The sequence below is a fragment of the Columba livia genome, chromosome 2, assembly GCF_036013475.1.
Source record: "Columba livia isolate bColLiv1 breed racing homer chromosome 2, bColLiv1.pat.W.v2, whole genome shotgun sequence".
Taxonomy (NCBI): Eukaryota; Metazoa; Chordata; class Aves; order Columbiformes; family Columbidae; genus Columba; species Columba livia.
In genome coordinates, this window is record NC_088603.1 from 63,899,549 (window position 1) to 63,916,655 (window position 17,107).

The 17,107-nt window shown below is 40.1% G+C and overlaps 1 protein-coding gene across 1 annotated transcript in view; it reads left to right on the top strand.

Moving 5' to 3' along the window:
- The window catches only part of KCNG2 (potassium voltage-gated channel modifier subfamily G member 2), a 61,767-nt gene that overhangs the window by 22,039 nt on the left and 22,621 nt on the right, over positions 1-17,107 (top strand). The window contains 1 exon segment of the mRNA XM_065052275.1: positions 13,107-13,930. Within this exon segment, the coding sequence (XP_064908347.1) occupies positions 13,175-13,930 (756 nt within the window). The 5' untranslated portion in view covers positions 13,107-13,174.

Consider the following 17,107-nt stretch of genomic DNA (forward strand, 5'->3'; position numbering starts at 1 on the left):
CTGCCTTTGCTGATGTAAAGCCTGTTTCTTTTTCTACACAGAACTACGTATGAGCCCAGCTCTGCAACATGAATGTTACAGTGCAAAATTAGAACCAAGTGGAAAAAGCTGTTCCATTGGCAACCCTCAACAAGCCCTGGATGCTGTAGTGAAGTCTTAGACACCTCCTGAGCAAAGCCTTTGGGTTAATTACCTCCTAATTTTCCTTTTTCAACTCATGAACACCACAGACCCTGTAGCTCATGGAGCCTTCCTCACAGAAGGGGAAGGTTGGGTGGTAATGAACTGAAGCAGCTTGAAACTCCCGGTCATCTTTCTGATGGTAATAACATTTAAAGCATGACAACACAGGGAAGAAACCAGCAGGCTTGGAATGTACCAGAGATACTGAAATCTGGCAGAGTGATTTTTTGTTTGTAACACTTGCAGAATAATGTATGCTTTATGAGTAACAACATGTCCTTTTGCAGCATATGAAAATAACTGCTCAGAAACAAAACCCTGTCAGTAGTAGCGATGCTGTAAAATTAACTTCATAGCTGTATTTTATTCTCATGTTTTTATGTATCTGCTGGTATTGCAAATAGAACAATGCTGAGCAATCTGGCAGAAGCTGAAGGAGCTCTGAACAGAGGAGAGCTTTCTCATGGAGAGCCTGAGCTGTTCATTTGCTAGCCCAATTGCAAAAACAATTAGTAAATAAATAACCACCCTGAGCATCACTCAAAGGTGTTGATTGTTTTCTTAATGTTGATATTTTCTTATCCACTTTTGTTGCCCCAAGAGCTCACCTCATTCAATGGTTCGTATAAACTTACTGGGTTGAAAAACCTCTGGACAGGAGGGACTGTTGTTAGAATTGAGCTTCTCACATTTCTGTCACTGAAGTGGTTCTTTGGAAATGTTAAATCAGAGTGTGTGTTCATGACCTCCAGTCTACTGATGTTCTCCAACAAGATGTCAGTGGAATGTTTTCATCTATTGCACACATGATTAATTAGCCTGTCAGCTTAAGTCTTGTATCTGTTCTAGTGTTTTTGAAAGGGGAGGTGATTTTTGAAGAGTTCAGCATGATTGTTGAAGATACTGCATATAACCGGGTCAGTTATATTTTATTTTATTTTAAAGCCATCATTTTCACAGTGAAATCCATTTGTTGCCACTGCATTGTATAGATAAGTCCATCGAAAGTACAAATTTACAGAGAACAAGGTCTTTAAAATGCTAACATCCTTGCTCTGTGAGCTTAGTGAAATAATTGCATTGGAGAAAGTGCAAAGTTTTCTAATCCTTTCAATTCATTATTAAACATTGAAACTGAATTGTGATAACGTTATCAGAAGATCCTTTCAGTGAGCAAGCACGTTTAGTGAACTTAGAGGTTTCTCTACTGAATACAGCAATGGCAATTCAGTGTAGGGCGAAGTGGATTGCTAGTGAGAGAAATTACAGAGATGCCTTAGACTATTTTAGGTTATTTTCATCCTCTTCAATAGCAGGGCAAGAATGGGGCAATACATCTGTAACCCCAAACTGTGAAAGGCCTCTACTATCACGTGTTTGAGGTAAAAAATCCAAACAAACTCCTGCCTTTCTAGGAACCCAAAGCATCAATACTCCCACCCAGAAGGCTCTGGCTTTGTCCTGTCAGCTTTTATTGGGAAGGCTGATGTGCCACCACAGATACCTGTCTAGGAGGAATTCAGAATAGATCATGTTATGAAGTTGAATGACATTTCAAAAGAGAATTTGGTGTTACAATTAATATAAATACATGAGGTGTACTTTGCTAGTTATATTATTAATTCTCATATTTAATTCAGAAAAAAAATTAATTTTTTTCCTTTACTTTAAGCTGCTGCAGTATTTCCAGTTCACCACACCTGAAAGCTGCAAAACGTAGATGCTCCTGGGTAAAGACCACACAGGATAGAAGTAAAGGGCTCTCTTCCCACTCCAGGCAGGGAAGCTTGATCAGTGTGGAAGTGGCAACTTGTGCACAGGGTAAGATTTAGAGCACCTTGTCATTGAAAAACATGTCTGGAGGACAGGATTTCTGAATTCTGCCCGCAGAGGGTAGGATGGGCAACACTCACTGCATCAATCAGCAGCCTTTTGTTATTATTCCTAGTGCTCAGTGTTTGGCATCATGTCATAGAGTTAAGAACCCCCCTCTGTTTAAAGGTCATCTCATGCAAGGACTCTGAAACTGCAGCCTTCATTGTCTTGTGCTAAAATATCTGTATCTCTGCAAGTATTGGTAGGGTTACAGGGACAAACAAGGCAGAACTGAGCACTGAGCTCTAGAGACAGAGGAGTCTAATCATGGATTTTTTTTTTTAATGTTGATGAGATTAGCTAGTGCAAATGTGCAGTGTATGAGGACATGGGTCTCAAGGTTAAAATAATTATTTGGTAGTGTGTACTGATGGTTTCAGTTGCTTGAAATTTCACTCGTCTAGTACATGGGGTCCATTACCTTGAAGGGCAGTGCCAACATTTAAAACCAAGTTCGCTCCTCTTACAGGTGTGTGCCTAGCATATGTGGCTTAACTGGTATATGTATGGTCAGCCAAGCTGCAAGGGCTTCCACCTAGCTTTTTTTCTTTGAGCTGTCTTCTTATAGTGAAGTTTAGTAGAATTTATACCTGCTATGCATTCCATGGATGTTGGTTGGTTTTGACTTTGACAGACATTGAGCGGTTGGATGGCATCTAACTCCAGCTGCCATTTGTTGCTGCTTTTTCTTGGAGGGGGAAGGAGGCATAATCTGCACACAGCAGAAAATGTAGAAAATACTCATATTTTCACAAGTCACTTGGGAATGATTGATGGGAATGAAGTGTGAGAGGGAGGAAAAGGTATTGATACAGTGAAGAGGATAAGCAGAGATGGAATGAAGGGGAAGATCCAGACTCTCCTTAAATATGAAGCCTGATGCTAGTGGGGTGGAATACTCTTATTGATCAGTCTGGATGTCAGTCAAGCTCTGCCCCATCTCTGCCCTGCCTTCCTTGATGCCTCACACCTGTGGGCAGAGCACTCAGAACAATCTTGGCTCTCAGACCAGAGCAATTAAAAAGATTAACTCTGTGCTGGGATGTTATCTCTTGTTCTCAAACTAAGTCCAAATAATGACTATGCTAGCTATGAAACAGAAAGGTTTCTAACTGCATGAAGAAAATCAACTCGAGTCAAACCAGCACAGTTGTCTGTACCCATGCTTGAATGAAAAGCTGAGGCCAATAGGACAAATTCTCAGAGGGAACCTTATGCTGTATAGTTGTAGGCATTTAATTTAAGTGTCAGAATTAAGAATGCAGGCCAAGTCATAGAGGCAATGGTCAGACAGTTGACCTCCCCAGACTCAAGTTTCTGAACATGTAAGCTGAGAGTTTGCTTCTCACTGACTACTCACACACTGATCATTCTAATATTAGGCTACTGAAATCATGTGTCTGAAATCAGAAGGTGTGTGTACATACATGTGACAGTAGAAGCCATCTGTATATTCTAATGTATTGACATAAAAATGAAGACTTATCATCACCTTTGGTTTTATTTTACTTTCTGTTTCTTTTCCAGCTCACCTATGCTAGAATCATGTGTGGTATTTCTCTTCCACCGCACTCTTTTCACTGTTTTCTCTAGCCTGTGTTCTGTTTTGTCTGTCCTCCTTTGTATTTATAGTGTTCAGAGAAATAAGAGCAATTCCTTTGCCTCATGAATCTCAAATTCTCTTCCTTCTTCTCCTTGCTGGACTGGGGCTTGGTACAATAGAAAGAGTAGACTGTGAAATGGGTTATCATGCGGTGGGTTCAGTTTGAAACAGCTGTGTTTCTCCCCTATCTTGCCCATTTTGTGTCTCTGCTGATTTGACACCCTGATCAAATGGCTGAATTTGAAGAGTTCACAGTGTTTTAAAATTTGGAGTGCTCCTACAGTGCATTTTAGTGAAGGGAACTGAGTGTGTCCTAAGCAATAAAAAACTCAGAGTCTGCAAAGATCAGGCAGAATGGTTATTCCTCACAGAATAACTTACAATAAAAACCAAATCACCATGTTCAAACTATTTGTGGTTTAACTGTATTAAACCTCAAATGTTTGTAAAATTTGTTTTCATCATCAGTTCATATTTCCCGAATATCTGAACAGAGACACCAGATATGTACAAAGCAAGTGATTGGCTAAAGTGAACAAGCTTTAGTCCAGGAGTGGCACTTTAACCAGAGTTTTAGAAGATTAGATTTCACATGGAGTTTTGTTTGATTCAGTTCCTGTTAACTGCAACCATGGATGAAGGATATAGTTTTAAGAGTCTAAAATCAAAGGGTATTCTATGCAATGATGTTAATAATTAACTAAAACCATGTTGAATTTAAAGGTAGACTTGTTTCTAAACAGAGTCTATTTTTGAGGTCATTGCACAATCGACTTATGAAATACACATGAAAGCAAGAACATCATCTGCAAAAAAAAACCCAAAGAAGATGCATAAAATCCAGCGTTAACTAGTTAAAGCTAACAAAAGGAGCAAGATGCATCTGTATACAATTTATCTTCTCTTTGAAGGATTTAATGTAGAGGTTCAAAAGCCTAGATCTACATCTAAAACTTATTAACACTTCATAAAAGCATTTATTCATAGAATTGTAGAATTATAGGTTGGAAAAGACCTTTAAGATTGTTGGGTCCAACTGTAAACCTAACACTGCCAAGCCCATCACTAAACCATGTCCCTAAGCGCCACCTCTACAAGACCTCCAGGGATGGTGACTCAACCACTTCCCTGGGCAGCCTGTTCCAATGCTTGACAACCCTTTCCCTGAAGAAAATGTTCCTTATATCCAGTCTAAACCTTCCCTGGTGCAACCTGAGGCTGTTTCCTCTCATCCTATCATATTGAAACATATATATCTAACAGCCATTCATACAAACCTGTGAATGGCCCTGAAAGAGACATAAGGACAAGTACACATATCCATTTAGTAGGAAAAGTGCCCCAGCAAATCATCATGAACATGATGAATGTGAAACTGGGCCAAGAGTGGCATCATACAGTCAAACCTTCTTATTTCCAGTCAGAAATCTAGTTGCTGCATTTTGTACTAAATCAAGCATATTAATCATCTGGGTGGGAAGCTGCTAAGTATAGAATTGCAAATATCAGTAGGATAGATCAGAAATAAAAGATGCTGTTATCAGTGTTAGAGAGGGAGCAGAGCTCATACTAAAAACTGCTTTACCCCCCTACAGTGATGTGCAGATCCACCGCAACACCTGAATGATAATTCTGTGATTTGCAAAGACACCATAACTTATTTGGTTTTTCATGCTTCCTGAATTTTGGCAGCAGGAATGAGACAATCTGTTTAATTTTCTGGGTGAGAGGAATAAACAATGCTGTTTTACCACACTACACAGTCTGTCACTTTTGCATTTGATAGTGCCATTCATATCGTACCTTAGGCCAGCTGTGGGCGTGTAATCATGACTGGAGCAGATATTTTAAAAACTGGATTTTGATGATTGGTTATTCTGAAGCACAGCAATCTAAGGACAGGAAAATAAATATTTCAGACTGGCAACTAACACTATCATAAGTAGTCAAGTTTAGTACCATATCTGAGTCTGTTAGACTAGTTGATTAAGCAGGACACTAAAAGGGTTAATTGTTGAGACTCCAAAAATAAACTCATGTATGATTCATGGAAGGACCAGTACCCAGGGTAACCAGTTAGCAGAGTTCAATCACTGACCAAGCAAGTACAAACATAACACATTTTAATTTTAGGCTCTTGAGACTGTATACTCAGTCCATGGTTGCAGTTCACAGGAACTGGATCAAACGAATCTCTGTGTGCAGTGTCATCTCCTCAGACTCTGAGAAGTATAACTCCTGATCTGAAGTCTGTTCACTTTAGCCCATCACTCTGTACATATCTGGTGTCTCTGTTCAGATATTCAGGGGATATGAACTAAGAATGAGAGCACATTTTAGAAATGTATGTTTTTCTTGTAAACAAATGAAGGTTAATACAGCTAAACAAATAAAGCATGGTTTGAACATGATGCTCTGCCCAAACCTTGTATGGTCTTCTACTTCATTATTGCTCAGGATACAGATAATTCCATTTAGTGAAATACACTGTGAAAGCACTCTACTTTGGGGCATTTGTTGAAATCTTGAAGCTCGCTAGTCTGAACAGAATTCTGTAATTCTGGGGAGAACACAAAAGCAAGCAATGCTTCCTCTGTCTGTCCTATATCTAGCATCACTGCCTTCGTCTGCTGTGCAACTGAAGTGTACAAATAGCTTCATAGAAGCAATAGTTAAATTCTGTTTAGGACACTAAGATAAATGGGCATTGACAGCTTGTGGAAGTGAGGGAAAAGGTTGTTTTGTGCTATGAAGATACAGATAAGGATCCCATACTGTGAGGTAGTTAGTTGAACCAAATCTCTGATTTCTTAAAGGTGTCATAGTGTTAATACTTTCACTATACAGCTCTAGTAAGTGCAGTAACACTAGATAACTCATAATCTGTCTAATGGAGACAAATAGCTATGAACGCATGTCAGAATAATTAACGTTGAGTCAAGTTAATTTGATTTGTTCATTTAACAAATTGAATCGTTTCAGCTAATTACATGCCGTGGCATAAATGCCATGAGGAATGTTCAGAAAAGAAAACTATTCCTTTTTTCCCTCCACTAAATTAATGAAACTATTAAGGAAAATGTACACTCAGAGTATGCAAACGATGTCCAGCTTCACACGCTGAATTTTGCAGCCTCCATTATGGCGTGACTTTTCCTGGGCTTCTTGTTGGATTGACGAATGCAACACCCTCCTCGTAGCCCCAGACTACTCTCTGGAGAAGCCTATCATCTTAGCTGTTCTGCTCCACTGCTACACAAGGAGCCTGCCTTTCCCTGTTCGATGTGGACATCTCAGCTGGTTGTGTAAGACTGTGTCCCTGCCTCCTGTAACTCTGATGAAGAAATGGGCAAAACAAGGGACTGCTCAAAATTCTAGTAACTTTTCAACTTCTTGGACTATTGCCTTTTCTGAGTGGGAATGATGGTGGCTTAAGAGGTTAGAGATATTAAAGTTTACTTATAATAAACACAGAAATATGTAAAATTCAACTTTTTGGGGTTATGTAGAAAACACTCTGTGAAATCAATGTAACTCCCCTTTGTTCTTTGCAGTGTATCCTTTTATAGATCGTAGCAGTTTTACTTCTGTTCTGATTTTCATTTGTTGTTGTTTTTTTTTTTTCTTGAATATTTTGAGAGTGAATCTGGCAACATATATAGCAAACAAGTTATATTTACGTGTCTTCATGATTTTTAAAACCTAGACACTCTACAAAATTGCTTTCAGCACTACTTCAGAAAGCTTGCAGAAGAACGCTTTGATGCTTCTGGTTTAGCCAATGTTACTTAGTCTCACTTTCATTCCTTATGAAACAACACTTAAGTGACATAAATGTAGCAAAGCAAAAGGCAGAGTTCAGACACTTGTGCTTGGTGGAGTACCAATATGCTTAGAAAACTTGAAATGAAAATTTGAAGCTACGTGTGAAAGAAATACTGTCCATATCTTTGTATAATGATGCTTTAACATAGATTGTACTGCTGAGGTAGAAAGTCTTGAATCTGTATAGCTGTGCTTGACCTCTTCCCAATTTTGTTTCCATGTTGTGGTTCCCTGTCAAGTTCACTGCACACATATTGGTGTGTACTTTGGTTCTACTTGGACACATGTTGAATGGTTCCCTTGGCAAGAGAATTTGAATAGACATGACACAGTCGCCAGGGGTAGCATAATGCAGCCTTTAAAGTTATGAATGCTCTGTCTGCATGGAAAAGCAGCAGGCTGTGCAAAGATGCCCATGTCAGGTCTAAATGTGCTAACTGGAGGACAAAAACCAGTAGAGTTGGATACTGTGATGCCCTAACTGGCCTAGCACAGCCAGCTGTATTTTGTGGCCAGCAGGACTAGGGCAGCGGTCATCCCCCTGTACTGGGCACTGGTGAGGCCCCACCTTGAATCCTCTGTTCAGTTTTGGGCTTCTCACTACAGGAAAGACCTTGAGGTGCTGGAGTCAGTTCAGAGAAGGGCAAGGGAGCTGGTGAAGGGGCTGGAGCACAAGTCTGATGGGGAGCAGCTGAGGCAACTGAGGCTGTTTATCCTGGAGAAAAGGAGGCTGAGGGAAGACCTGATCGCTGTCTACAACTACCTGAAAAGAGGTTGTACCACGGAGGGGGCTGGTCTCTTCTCCAGAGTAGCAAGTGATAGGACAAGAGGAAATGTCCTCAAGTTGCACCAGGGGACATTTAGATTGGATATTAGGAAAAACTTCATAGAAGGGGTTGTCAGGCATTGGAACAGGCTGCCCAAGGAAGTGATTGAGTCACCAGTCCTGGAGGTAGATGTGGCAGTTAGGAACATGGTTTAGTGGTGAGTCTGGCAGTGTTTTAAGTTTATATTTGGACTTGTTGATCTTAAGGGGCTTTTCCAACCTAAACAATTCTATGATTCTGTGATAATGACTATGTAGGGAGCCATATTCATGGTCAGTGTGGACAAACTCAGAAACTAATTGTGCCAAATCAGGTGAAGAGTCTGGCTTCTTGTTAAGCTGTGTCTGTTTTATTGTTTCCATATCCTCCCAATCTCATTTACTTTTTCTTAAATCTGTGTATTGGTTGCACCCCATCTGTTTTGTATTTTGTAAGCCTCATGGGCAGATGCTCTTCTCTCTTCATGTTTCTTAACTGGGAGTCCAGAGTCTCCCAAAGTGTAATGAGTACAAGAGTAACCTGGATGTCCTCCTGTGTCATCACTGGTTTAAATTTCTCCTCAGCAGGCGGGCCAGCTTTTTGGCAGGGATGCTTTTGCCCTATTTTTCATTCTTATTCAAGGCAACTTGAGACTAATAGAGCCACACACAAAACCATATATGACTTAGATGGAACAATACTGATAAAACAGGATGATGAAGAATGTGAGAAGAAAAGTGGTGAGAGCAGACAAGATGAAAATGCAGTAAGTAGGGAAATAGCTCACCTTCCATTGAGAAGATAATTCAACAAAAGTTGCATGATTCTGACATTTATTTAATCCTTAAAATCATTTATGAGAAATACTTGTATTTTAAAGATCTCAGTTGTCTGTTGACAGAATTTGGCTGAATTTGTGTGTATGTGAGTGTAGACACAGATATGCATACATAGATGGCCAAAGAAAGTAGTGAATAAAAATTGTTTAACTTCACTTAAAAAAGAAAAGAATCCACAGTATGTATGACCCACCCTGTGTATCATCTTCAAACTGAAACAATTATATAGCATTTCTCCCACAGCATTTTAAAATTAACAACAATTATAGAATTAAATTCTGTCCTGTGACCCTGCAAGGGGCAGCTTATTACAGACTGTGTTTTAATAGACTTTCTTGCATCCATGTGTCAGATTAAATGGTAGAAATGCCAACTGAATGATAATGTAGTATCATTTATGGAAGTATTGGCTTTTATAGTTAATCTTCAATGTGATACTTTACTGTAGGCATGTGCATACATTAGATAACCTTGGCATACAGAGAGTATTTTAAGACCCACATAATTTTGAAACACCCTCTAATATTCAGTGAAGGTCACGATACATTCCATGCACATAAGATCAGAAACAAACCTTCCAGGCTTATTTTACTTCTCAGGATAGATGCCAAATTGGGAGCCCACAGTGATGTATTTTCTTTTTCTGTAGGACAGTTAAAGTGGCATAACAAGCTTTTGCATGCTGTTCCACTGACATTTGAGCCCTGGTCTAAGGCAACCACCGAGGAGGTGCCGAGGAGAATAATACATACAGCTCTCTTCACACGCTTACCTTTTAGCTGAGATTTTCAAACCAAATGTTGCCAGCTAACAATCTATACTATTATGGATTCTGGGATCTTGGAATGTTTGCCTGCAAACAAGACTGAGGTCAGAAAATTCACTTTAGTAACTAAACTTCAGCATCTGATGCTACCAGTAGTGTCCAGAATCAACCTGTTAAATCCAAGGCAACACTATCCATAACTACTTCTGTTATCACTTTCTATTTATCCATTGATTATACCAAAAAATAGCTGCTTCCTTAAGCTTTATATTTAATCAGTGTCATTTTATATCCACAAAATAAATGGTTAACCCTCTGTAATTCAGACATTTTGTAATCAACAACATACATACAGATTTTTCACATTGAATTAGCTGCTTCTTAGAGGAAAGAAGAAATGCATGTAATATTACATTCAAAATAATTCTGTGAAATGTATCTGGCCCCTTTATACAACAACCTGCTACATGGGGGAGAGGAGAAAAGCAAATCCTGGCCTTGATGTCAAAACAAATGTAAACTACTTTTTTGTGTTGACTTGTATAACAAGTGAGGCATGCAAACAAAAGCGCAGGGCCCTGAGTAGTAGCAGTGAATATTTTATCTTACCAACAAAAAGCAACAAGAGACTAAATGTTTAAAGTGTATGCCCTGCTGACAGTGCGCTCTCGTTATGACAGTAATGGTATTTGCAATCTCAGCTGCACTCAAGCCTGTGCTGTGAAAGCACCCATTTCTCAGAATGCATGTCGCTGCCTCTTGCCCTTTACTGGCCCTTAGCCAGGCAAAGGAGCTTTTCTTTGTTGTTTATGTTGCCCTGCATAAATGGTTGTTTAAACACTTTTTTTGCCCAAAGTGTAACTGGAGAGATTTTGGCATCATTAGTTCTTCTGAAATTTTCACAGTGACAAAAAGCATCTGTAGGTTAGTGAACATACCTTTTTTTTTCTTTTTTTTTTTTTTTTTAAATGTGTGTGTGTATATGTAAACCAGGCTTTCTCTGACTTTTTACAAGTATCCAGTGTAAATGCCTTTCTAAAATTCAGTGGCTGGATTCTCAAAGAGATGTAGGACTACCACAGCTATTGGTGTGATTTGGTTGCTTGACTGTGGTTAGTAAGAATATTTAGAGGGTGACACATGCTACTCACATGACTGTGAGTAGCAAGCATTCACCACTTTCTGTTGGGGAATGTTTTGACTCTGTCTAATGAGTTAAGAGTTAATGAGTTGACTAGGGATGAAGGAAGATGCTGCTCTGGGAGTGTGTTTTTGTGTGTGAGTGCTCTCCAGTTTTTCCTGGCAGCCACTTGTTCAGTATTCTCTCCAGACTGAAACATGATATTCAAAGGGAATTGGAGAATGTTGCTTGTAAATTATGGACTTACCACCTCGTGGATACTGTCCTGCCAGACTATACTTCACACCTCGACTTTATCTCCTGTCTTATAATCTTGTAAGGTTTGTATATTCTCCACTTAAGATTGTTCCCCATCACTGCATCCATTCCCAGTCCAAGTCTTTTGTGTGGAGTCCCAACACTCCCATGCCGATTTATTGTTTCCTACTTCATAATTGAGCGATTTGGGAGTATTTTGGTGATTCAGTCATGGAAGACTGGATATTAGGAAAAAACTCTTCACAGAGAGGGTTGTGAAGCAGTGGAACAGGCTGCCCAGGGAAGTGGTGCAGTCACCATCCCTGGAGGTGTTTAAAGGCACATAGATGAAGATCTTAGGAACATGGCCTAATGCTAGAGTTAGGTTATGTTTGGACTCAATGATCTTGTGGGTCTCTTCCAACCAAAATGATTCTATGATTCTAAGCAATGTGGCAGAGGAAAAAGTATGTTCAGGAAATCTGTGGATTGTGGTGTGGTAAATGGGGGCTAAGCAGAAGGCATAAATTTAATCCTAGAATTATGCATAATGCTTGATCTAGTAGGGCAGCGTGCAACAGCAGATTAGCCTTAGCCATCTGAGCAAAACTTGCAACAAGAATCTTTTACCTCAGATGAATCTGAAAACTTGCCCCTTCTTCTTGTAGCCTGACTGAGAAAGCGGCATGAAGTCCTGTTCCCAGCCTCTTGCTTTATGCCACTCCTATGAGATCAGTGGGGAAAATCCATTTGATTTCATCCCGGTGTTTTGTTCAAGGGTGTCTGTCAGGAAGTGGGAAGAGCTATCACTAGCTTAGACCAACATCCTGCTAAATGTGGCTGGTTAGGTTCTGCATTATCCAGAAGTCAGAGCATGAAGTGGGTTGCTTCCAGTTCCACTTTGTTCTTAGGTTGTCTTGCATTCTCGCTGCTGCCAGGCTGCAGGGCACCCTGTCCCCCTGCTGCAGTCAGAATCACTGCAGAGCCCCCAGTAGCTGCCAAGGTGAGCTCTGTTCCAGACCAGTGCCTCTGTCTGTCTCTGCTCCGAGCAGGGATGCAGATCTCCTTGCAGGAGGTGTCACTAACCTGTAAGGCATGCACCCCAGCACAAGAACCAAAGCTTGCTGCCTTTCAGAAGTGGGGCTGTTCAGGTAGATATGCCCAATACAACTTTAATCCAGTTGGTTGGGGTACCAGTGGCAAGTGAATCTTGGTAGCATACACTTTGTGCTCAAGCACCCAAACCTGCTTGGGTGCTGGCTTCAGGCTGCGTTCTCAGCTCCCACATATTCATTGCAATTGGTACCTAAGCTTGGTGAGTTTAAATTGGGAATGACCAGGAGTGCTGCAATCATATTTCTGACTGTACTACAGGCATACATTTTATCCTCACACTATAGGCATTTTTGTAATAGATACATTACATAGATGGGGCAAAACAATTAAAAAAAAAAAAAATTTGTAACTTAGTTTCTTTATTAAGTTGCTGAAATGTAAATTGCCATTTGTCCAAAGGACCCATTTTCCCTTCCAGTATTCACTGACTACCAGGATATAGCTCAAACCTCTAGAAAAGAAATTTCTGAAAATGATAATACACTGGGTTTGTTTCTATTCGTTCACTGATTAAACACTCTAGAAGTACCAGCATGGCTTTTGACCTTATTGTAGTTTAAGTTCTTTCCCCAAGTGACTATCAAGCAAAGATAGCCCTAAATAACAGGGGAAAAATAATGCTGTGGAGAAAAGTTTCTTGGGATTTAAAGGATAGGATTGTTTTTCATCTAGCAACACCCTAATTTTATTGTCATTTTAAAATTTTGTTATACAGATTGACTCTCCAATCAAGCTCCAGATGCGTTCATTTGAGTAGCCTTAACCTCCCTATGGACTCAATATATGTATCACGAAATGGCATTACTCACTGGGAATGCAGATCCTGAGTTCACCTCCTACTCCTTTAATAACCTGGAAAACCTATGTGAAGTGCAAACCAAGAAAGGATTCTTCTACAAAAAGGCCAAACTTCTGCACCCTGGGGAAGACTTGTGCTGCTTAGCCCTCCTGGATGACCGGACCAGGTTTGTGATCATCAACGTAGGTGGTATTAAGTACAAAGTTCCATGGACTACCTTGGAAAACTGCCCCTTGACCAGGCTTGGGAAGCTAAAATCTTGCAGCAATTATGATGAGATCATGAACATCTGCGATGATTATGATGTTAGCTGCAATGAATTTTTTTTTGACCGTAATCCTAGTGCCTTCAGGACAATCATGACTTTCCTGACAGCTGGGAAGCTGCGGCTTCTCAGGGAGATGTGCGCTCTTTCTTTTCAGGAGGAGCTTGTGTACTGGGGGATAGAAGAGGACCACCTGGAGTGGTGCTGTAAAAAGAGATTGCGACAGAAAGAGGAGGAGGCAGCTGAGGCCAGGCTGTATGAAGGGGAGATGGTATTTAGTGAAACTACGCAATGTGCCTTCCAGGACAATAGCCGATTGAGTTTGTGCATGAGAAAGCTCAGGGATATGGTGGAGAACCCCCACTCAGGGATCCCAGGAAAGATCTTTGCTTGTATTTCAATCTCTTTTGTTGCCATCACTGCAGTCAGCCTCTGCATCAGCACCATGCCAGATGTCAGAGAAGAAGAAGATCGGGTGAGTGCAGCTTTTCTCAGAGTAAAGTGTGTTTGCATTGTTGTCTCCTCAGGGAAGGTGATGGGCAAAATCCCTCCAGCAATCATGCAAGTATCACATTCAGTATTTATGATGTGGAGAGCTGACTGGGGTAGAGCACAGAAAGCATTATGTCACTTAATACAGAGGCAGACTGGGCCAAACTCTGCCTTGCCATCACAGATTTGCCAGTTCACACCAGCAGACAGCTTTACCCAACAAATTTGGTTTATGACATCTCTAACCAGACGACAAACTAGCTGTTGTGGGCATAAAAATCAGCCTTGCTTGAGGCTTAATGTTTTGAAGTTAGGTTAAAAGCTAACAGATCAGTTTTCCTTAGACATACTTGGGCAAATCACTTTGAATGAACTCTCAGTACCACTCTGTAAAAACCACATCTAAAAGATTTTGATGTTATAGGTGAGGTAAAGGGCAGGGAAGCTGAGGCAGCAATTTAACAACAGGAACAAAGCTAATGTCTCAGTTTTCAGAAATACTTAGTATTCTCATGGGTAAGCTGTGGATGTTTCATGTCCTTGAAAATCAAGTTTTATGGATATTTTGTTTATTCTTCAATTCAACAAATGTCCTAAGGGTTTAGTCCCTTATTTGTGCAAGCAGTTCAGTTTCCTAGGATTAGCTGTATGTAGGCCAATGAGAGCTCATCTGAAGATCAATAGAGAAGGACATCCACACTTTCATTAAAAATGTGCTGAAATACAATATAAGGGCTTTGAGGGGTGGGGACTTTTAGAAGAGTTCATGGCCTCTTTATGTTGACTCAAATCCAAGCTTGACACTAAATATTTGAGCTTCTTTTCCAGCCCCATGGTCATTAAATGGGATTGTGAACTTCAGCTACTTCATTCACCCCATCAAGTTCTGCCTCTCAGCCGAAGGCTATGCTCACATGAAAGCAGAACCCTTCTTGTGTGCCATCACCCGAGTGCTGGGTGGCTCATCACTCACTGTTGCTAGTAGAAAAGAGAGTGCTCATTGCCTGACAGGAGGCATTTACTGCTTTGTAGCTTTGAAAGTGAAAAGCATGTTGATGGAAAACAGCAGCTCCAGAGAGATCCCTGCATTTGACTGAGTACCTCATGTGCAGTTAAACCTATCCTTTGCTTGCAAGGTGTGCTCAGGTTAGATATCAACTGAGTTCTTTGATTTAGAATCACACTCATTCAGTAGCAGCCAGGAAAAGAAGGCAAAACATTTTGTATGTTGCCTGATATTTGATTTGTTGTAAGATCTTTGTTTTAAAGGCTTTTTATGATCTAAAATGTGCGTATAGTAGTACTGGATACTAGTTAAAACTATGTTGTCCTAATAACTTTATGAAGATCATTTCTCAAACATATGTCTTTTACTGGAATTAACCAACAAGTCTCCTGTCTGCTGGAATTAAAACCACAAGGGATATTTTACTGCTGAAAACTGAGAAGTATTTGGTGTTTAGATGTTCCGGGGTTTAAGTGAGAGCTGAACAATTGCTTTCAGAATTACCAGAGTTTAAGGACCTTATACTTTTACTAGCGATCTGAACATATATAGGGACTCATAGTAATAGGCTAATAATATTTGTTGTGTGGAGGAGGGTAATAATGAAGATGAAGCAAGCATATGAGAGAAGCCTGGATTTCTTGGTAAGCTGAAGCCATTAAAAGTAACACGTTTTCATAGTCAAATGCAAAATTGTACAAAAAAAAGATGAATGCAGGTTCTGCTTTTGCAAAAGCAGAGAGTCTGATTCCCAAAACGAGATTCTAAATAGGATTTAGGGTACAAGCAACTGAGTCTAAGTTCCTGTTGCAGCATGAAGTCAGAAGGATCAATGTGATCCTTGAATATCTAAGCTGGAAAGTAGTGATTAGAATGAATTAGAATTAGCTGGATGATGATTTTGTGCCTGTATGCAGCATGGGTGAGAGTAACACTAGAATACTGCAGTCAGTTCTCACACTGATATTTTTGAATGGTATTTTGAAAAATTTGGGGGGGTGCAAAACACCTATAAATATTAGACAACTGGAGAAAATGCCATACAATAAGAAACTTACACATTTTAGTTTTTTTAGATTATCGAAAGGAAGGTGAGTGAATTAAGCAAGTCAGTGGTTTTTATGGGAGGAGGAGAATGGTATCATATAAAAGACCTTTAAATTAAGCAGGGAAAGGATGCATGGTTAAAAGCTGAATCCTGATTAATTCATATGGGAAACAAGGTGCCAGTATTTAATACCATGGTGATTAATTACTGGGGCAGAGTGGGAAGAGAATTAGTGTATTTTTTATTTTTTAATGTTTTCAGTTCAAAGCTCAGTGCCCTTCTGGAAGGTAGCCTTTGGCTAAACACACTCTACTTTAATAAAAAGTAAATTGCTGATTTCAGTTCAAGCTGGGTGAAATGCGTGCAATGCAGAGGAGATCAGAATAAATGATCTGATGATTTTCTGTGTCCTTAAATTCTGAAAGCTCAGAGGCCCTGCCAATAGGCTTTGTTTTACCCTTTGCACAGGAGAATTCTGTAGGCAGAGTGGAAATTGTTATTTTGTTTAAGACAAAGGTGGTTCTCTAGCGCAGGGGACTGGTGAATAGCTTAGTTCACACCCAATGTTCCTCGCCTGCTACTGAAGCAGCACAGGTCAACACTCTATTTGAGTTGAAATTAAGTCATACCAGGAGTCACACACACTGACTGATTTTGGTCCTGCGCAAATTCATGTAAATACCCATGCAGATCTTTTCAGCCTCAGTAAGGCTGGACAAGGAGTTGTGCATCTGTTCACATGGAACTGCTTGTAGGATCAGAGGTCGCAAACTCCTTGCATGGCACCTTTATGTGGCTTAGCAAGCTGATGCAGCTCATCAAGTAACAGGTGCAGAGAGAAGAGAGTTTACGTAAATTCAAAGTCATCAGTTAATCATACTGAGCTGTATCCCTAGTACCTAGTTTAAAATTTGTGCCCAGGGATAGCTCTTTGGTCCAGTTTTGCAGTCTCCTAACAAGCAGAAAATGTATGTGCATCCCTCCTGGCTAAGGAGCAAATAAACAGTAAATACTATTTCAAGGACACACTGTACTCAGTACGTACATTTTCCAGGTTCTCTGGCTGGCATTGTTGTTGTCAGGGTTCTGTATCAGAGCTGTTGTAG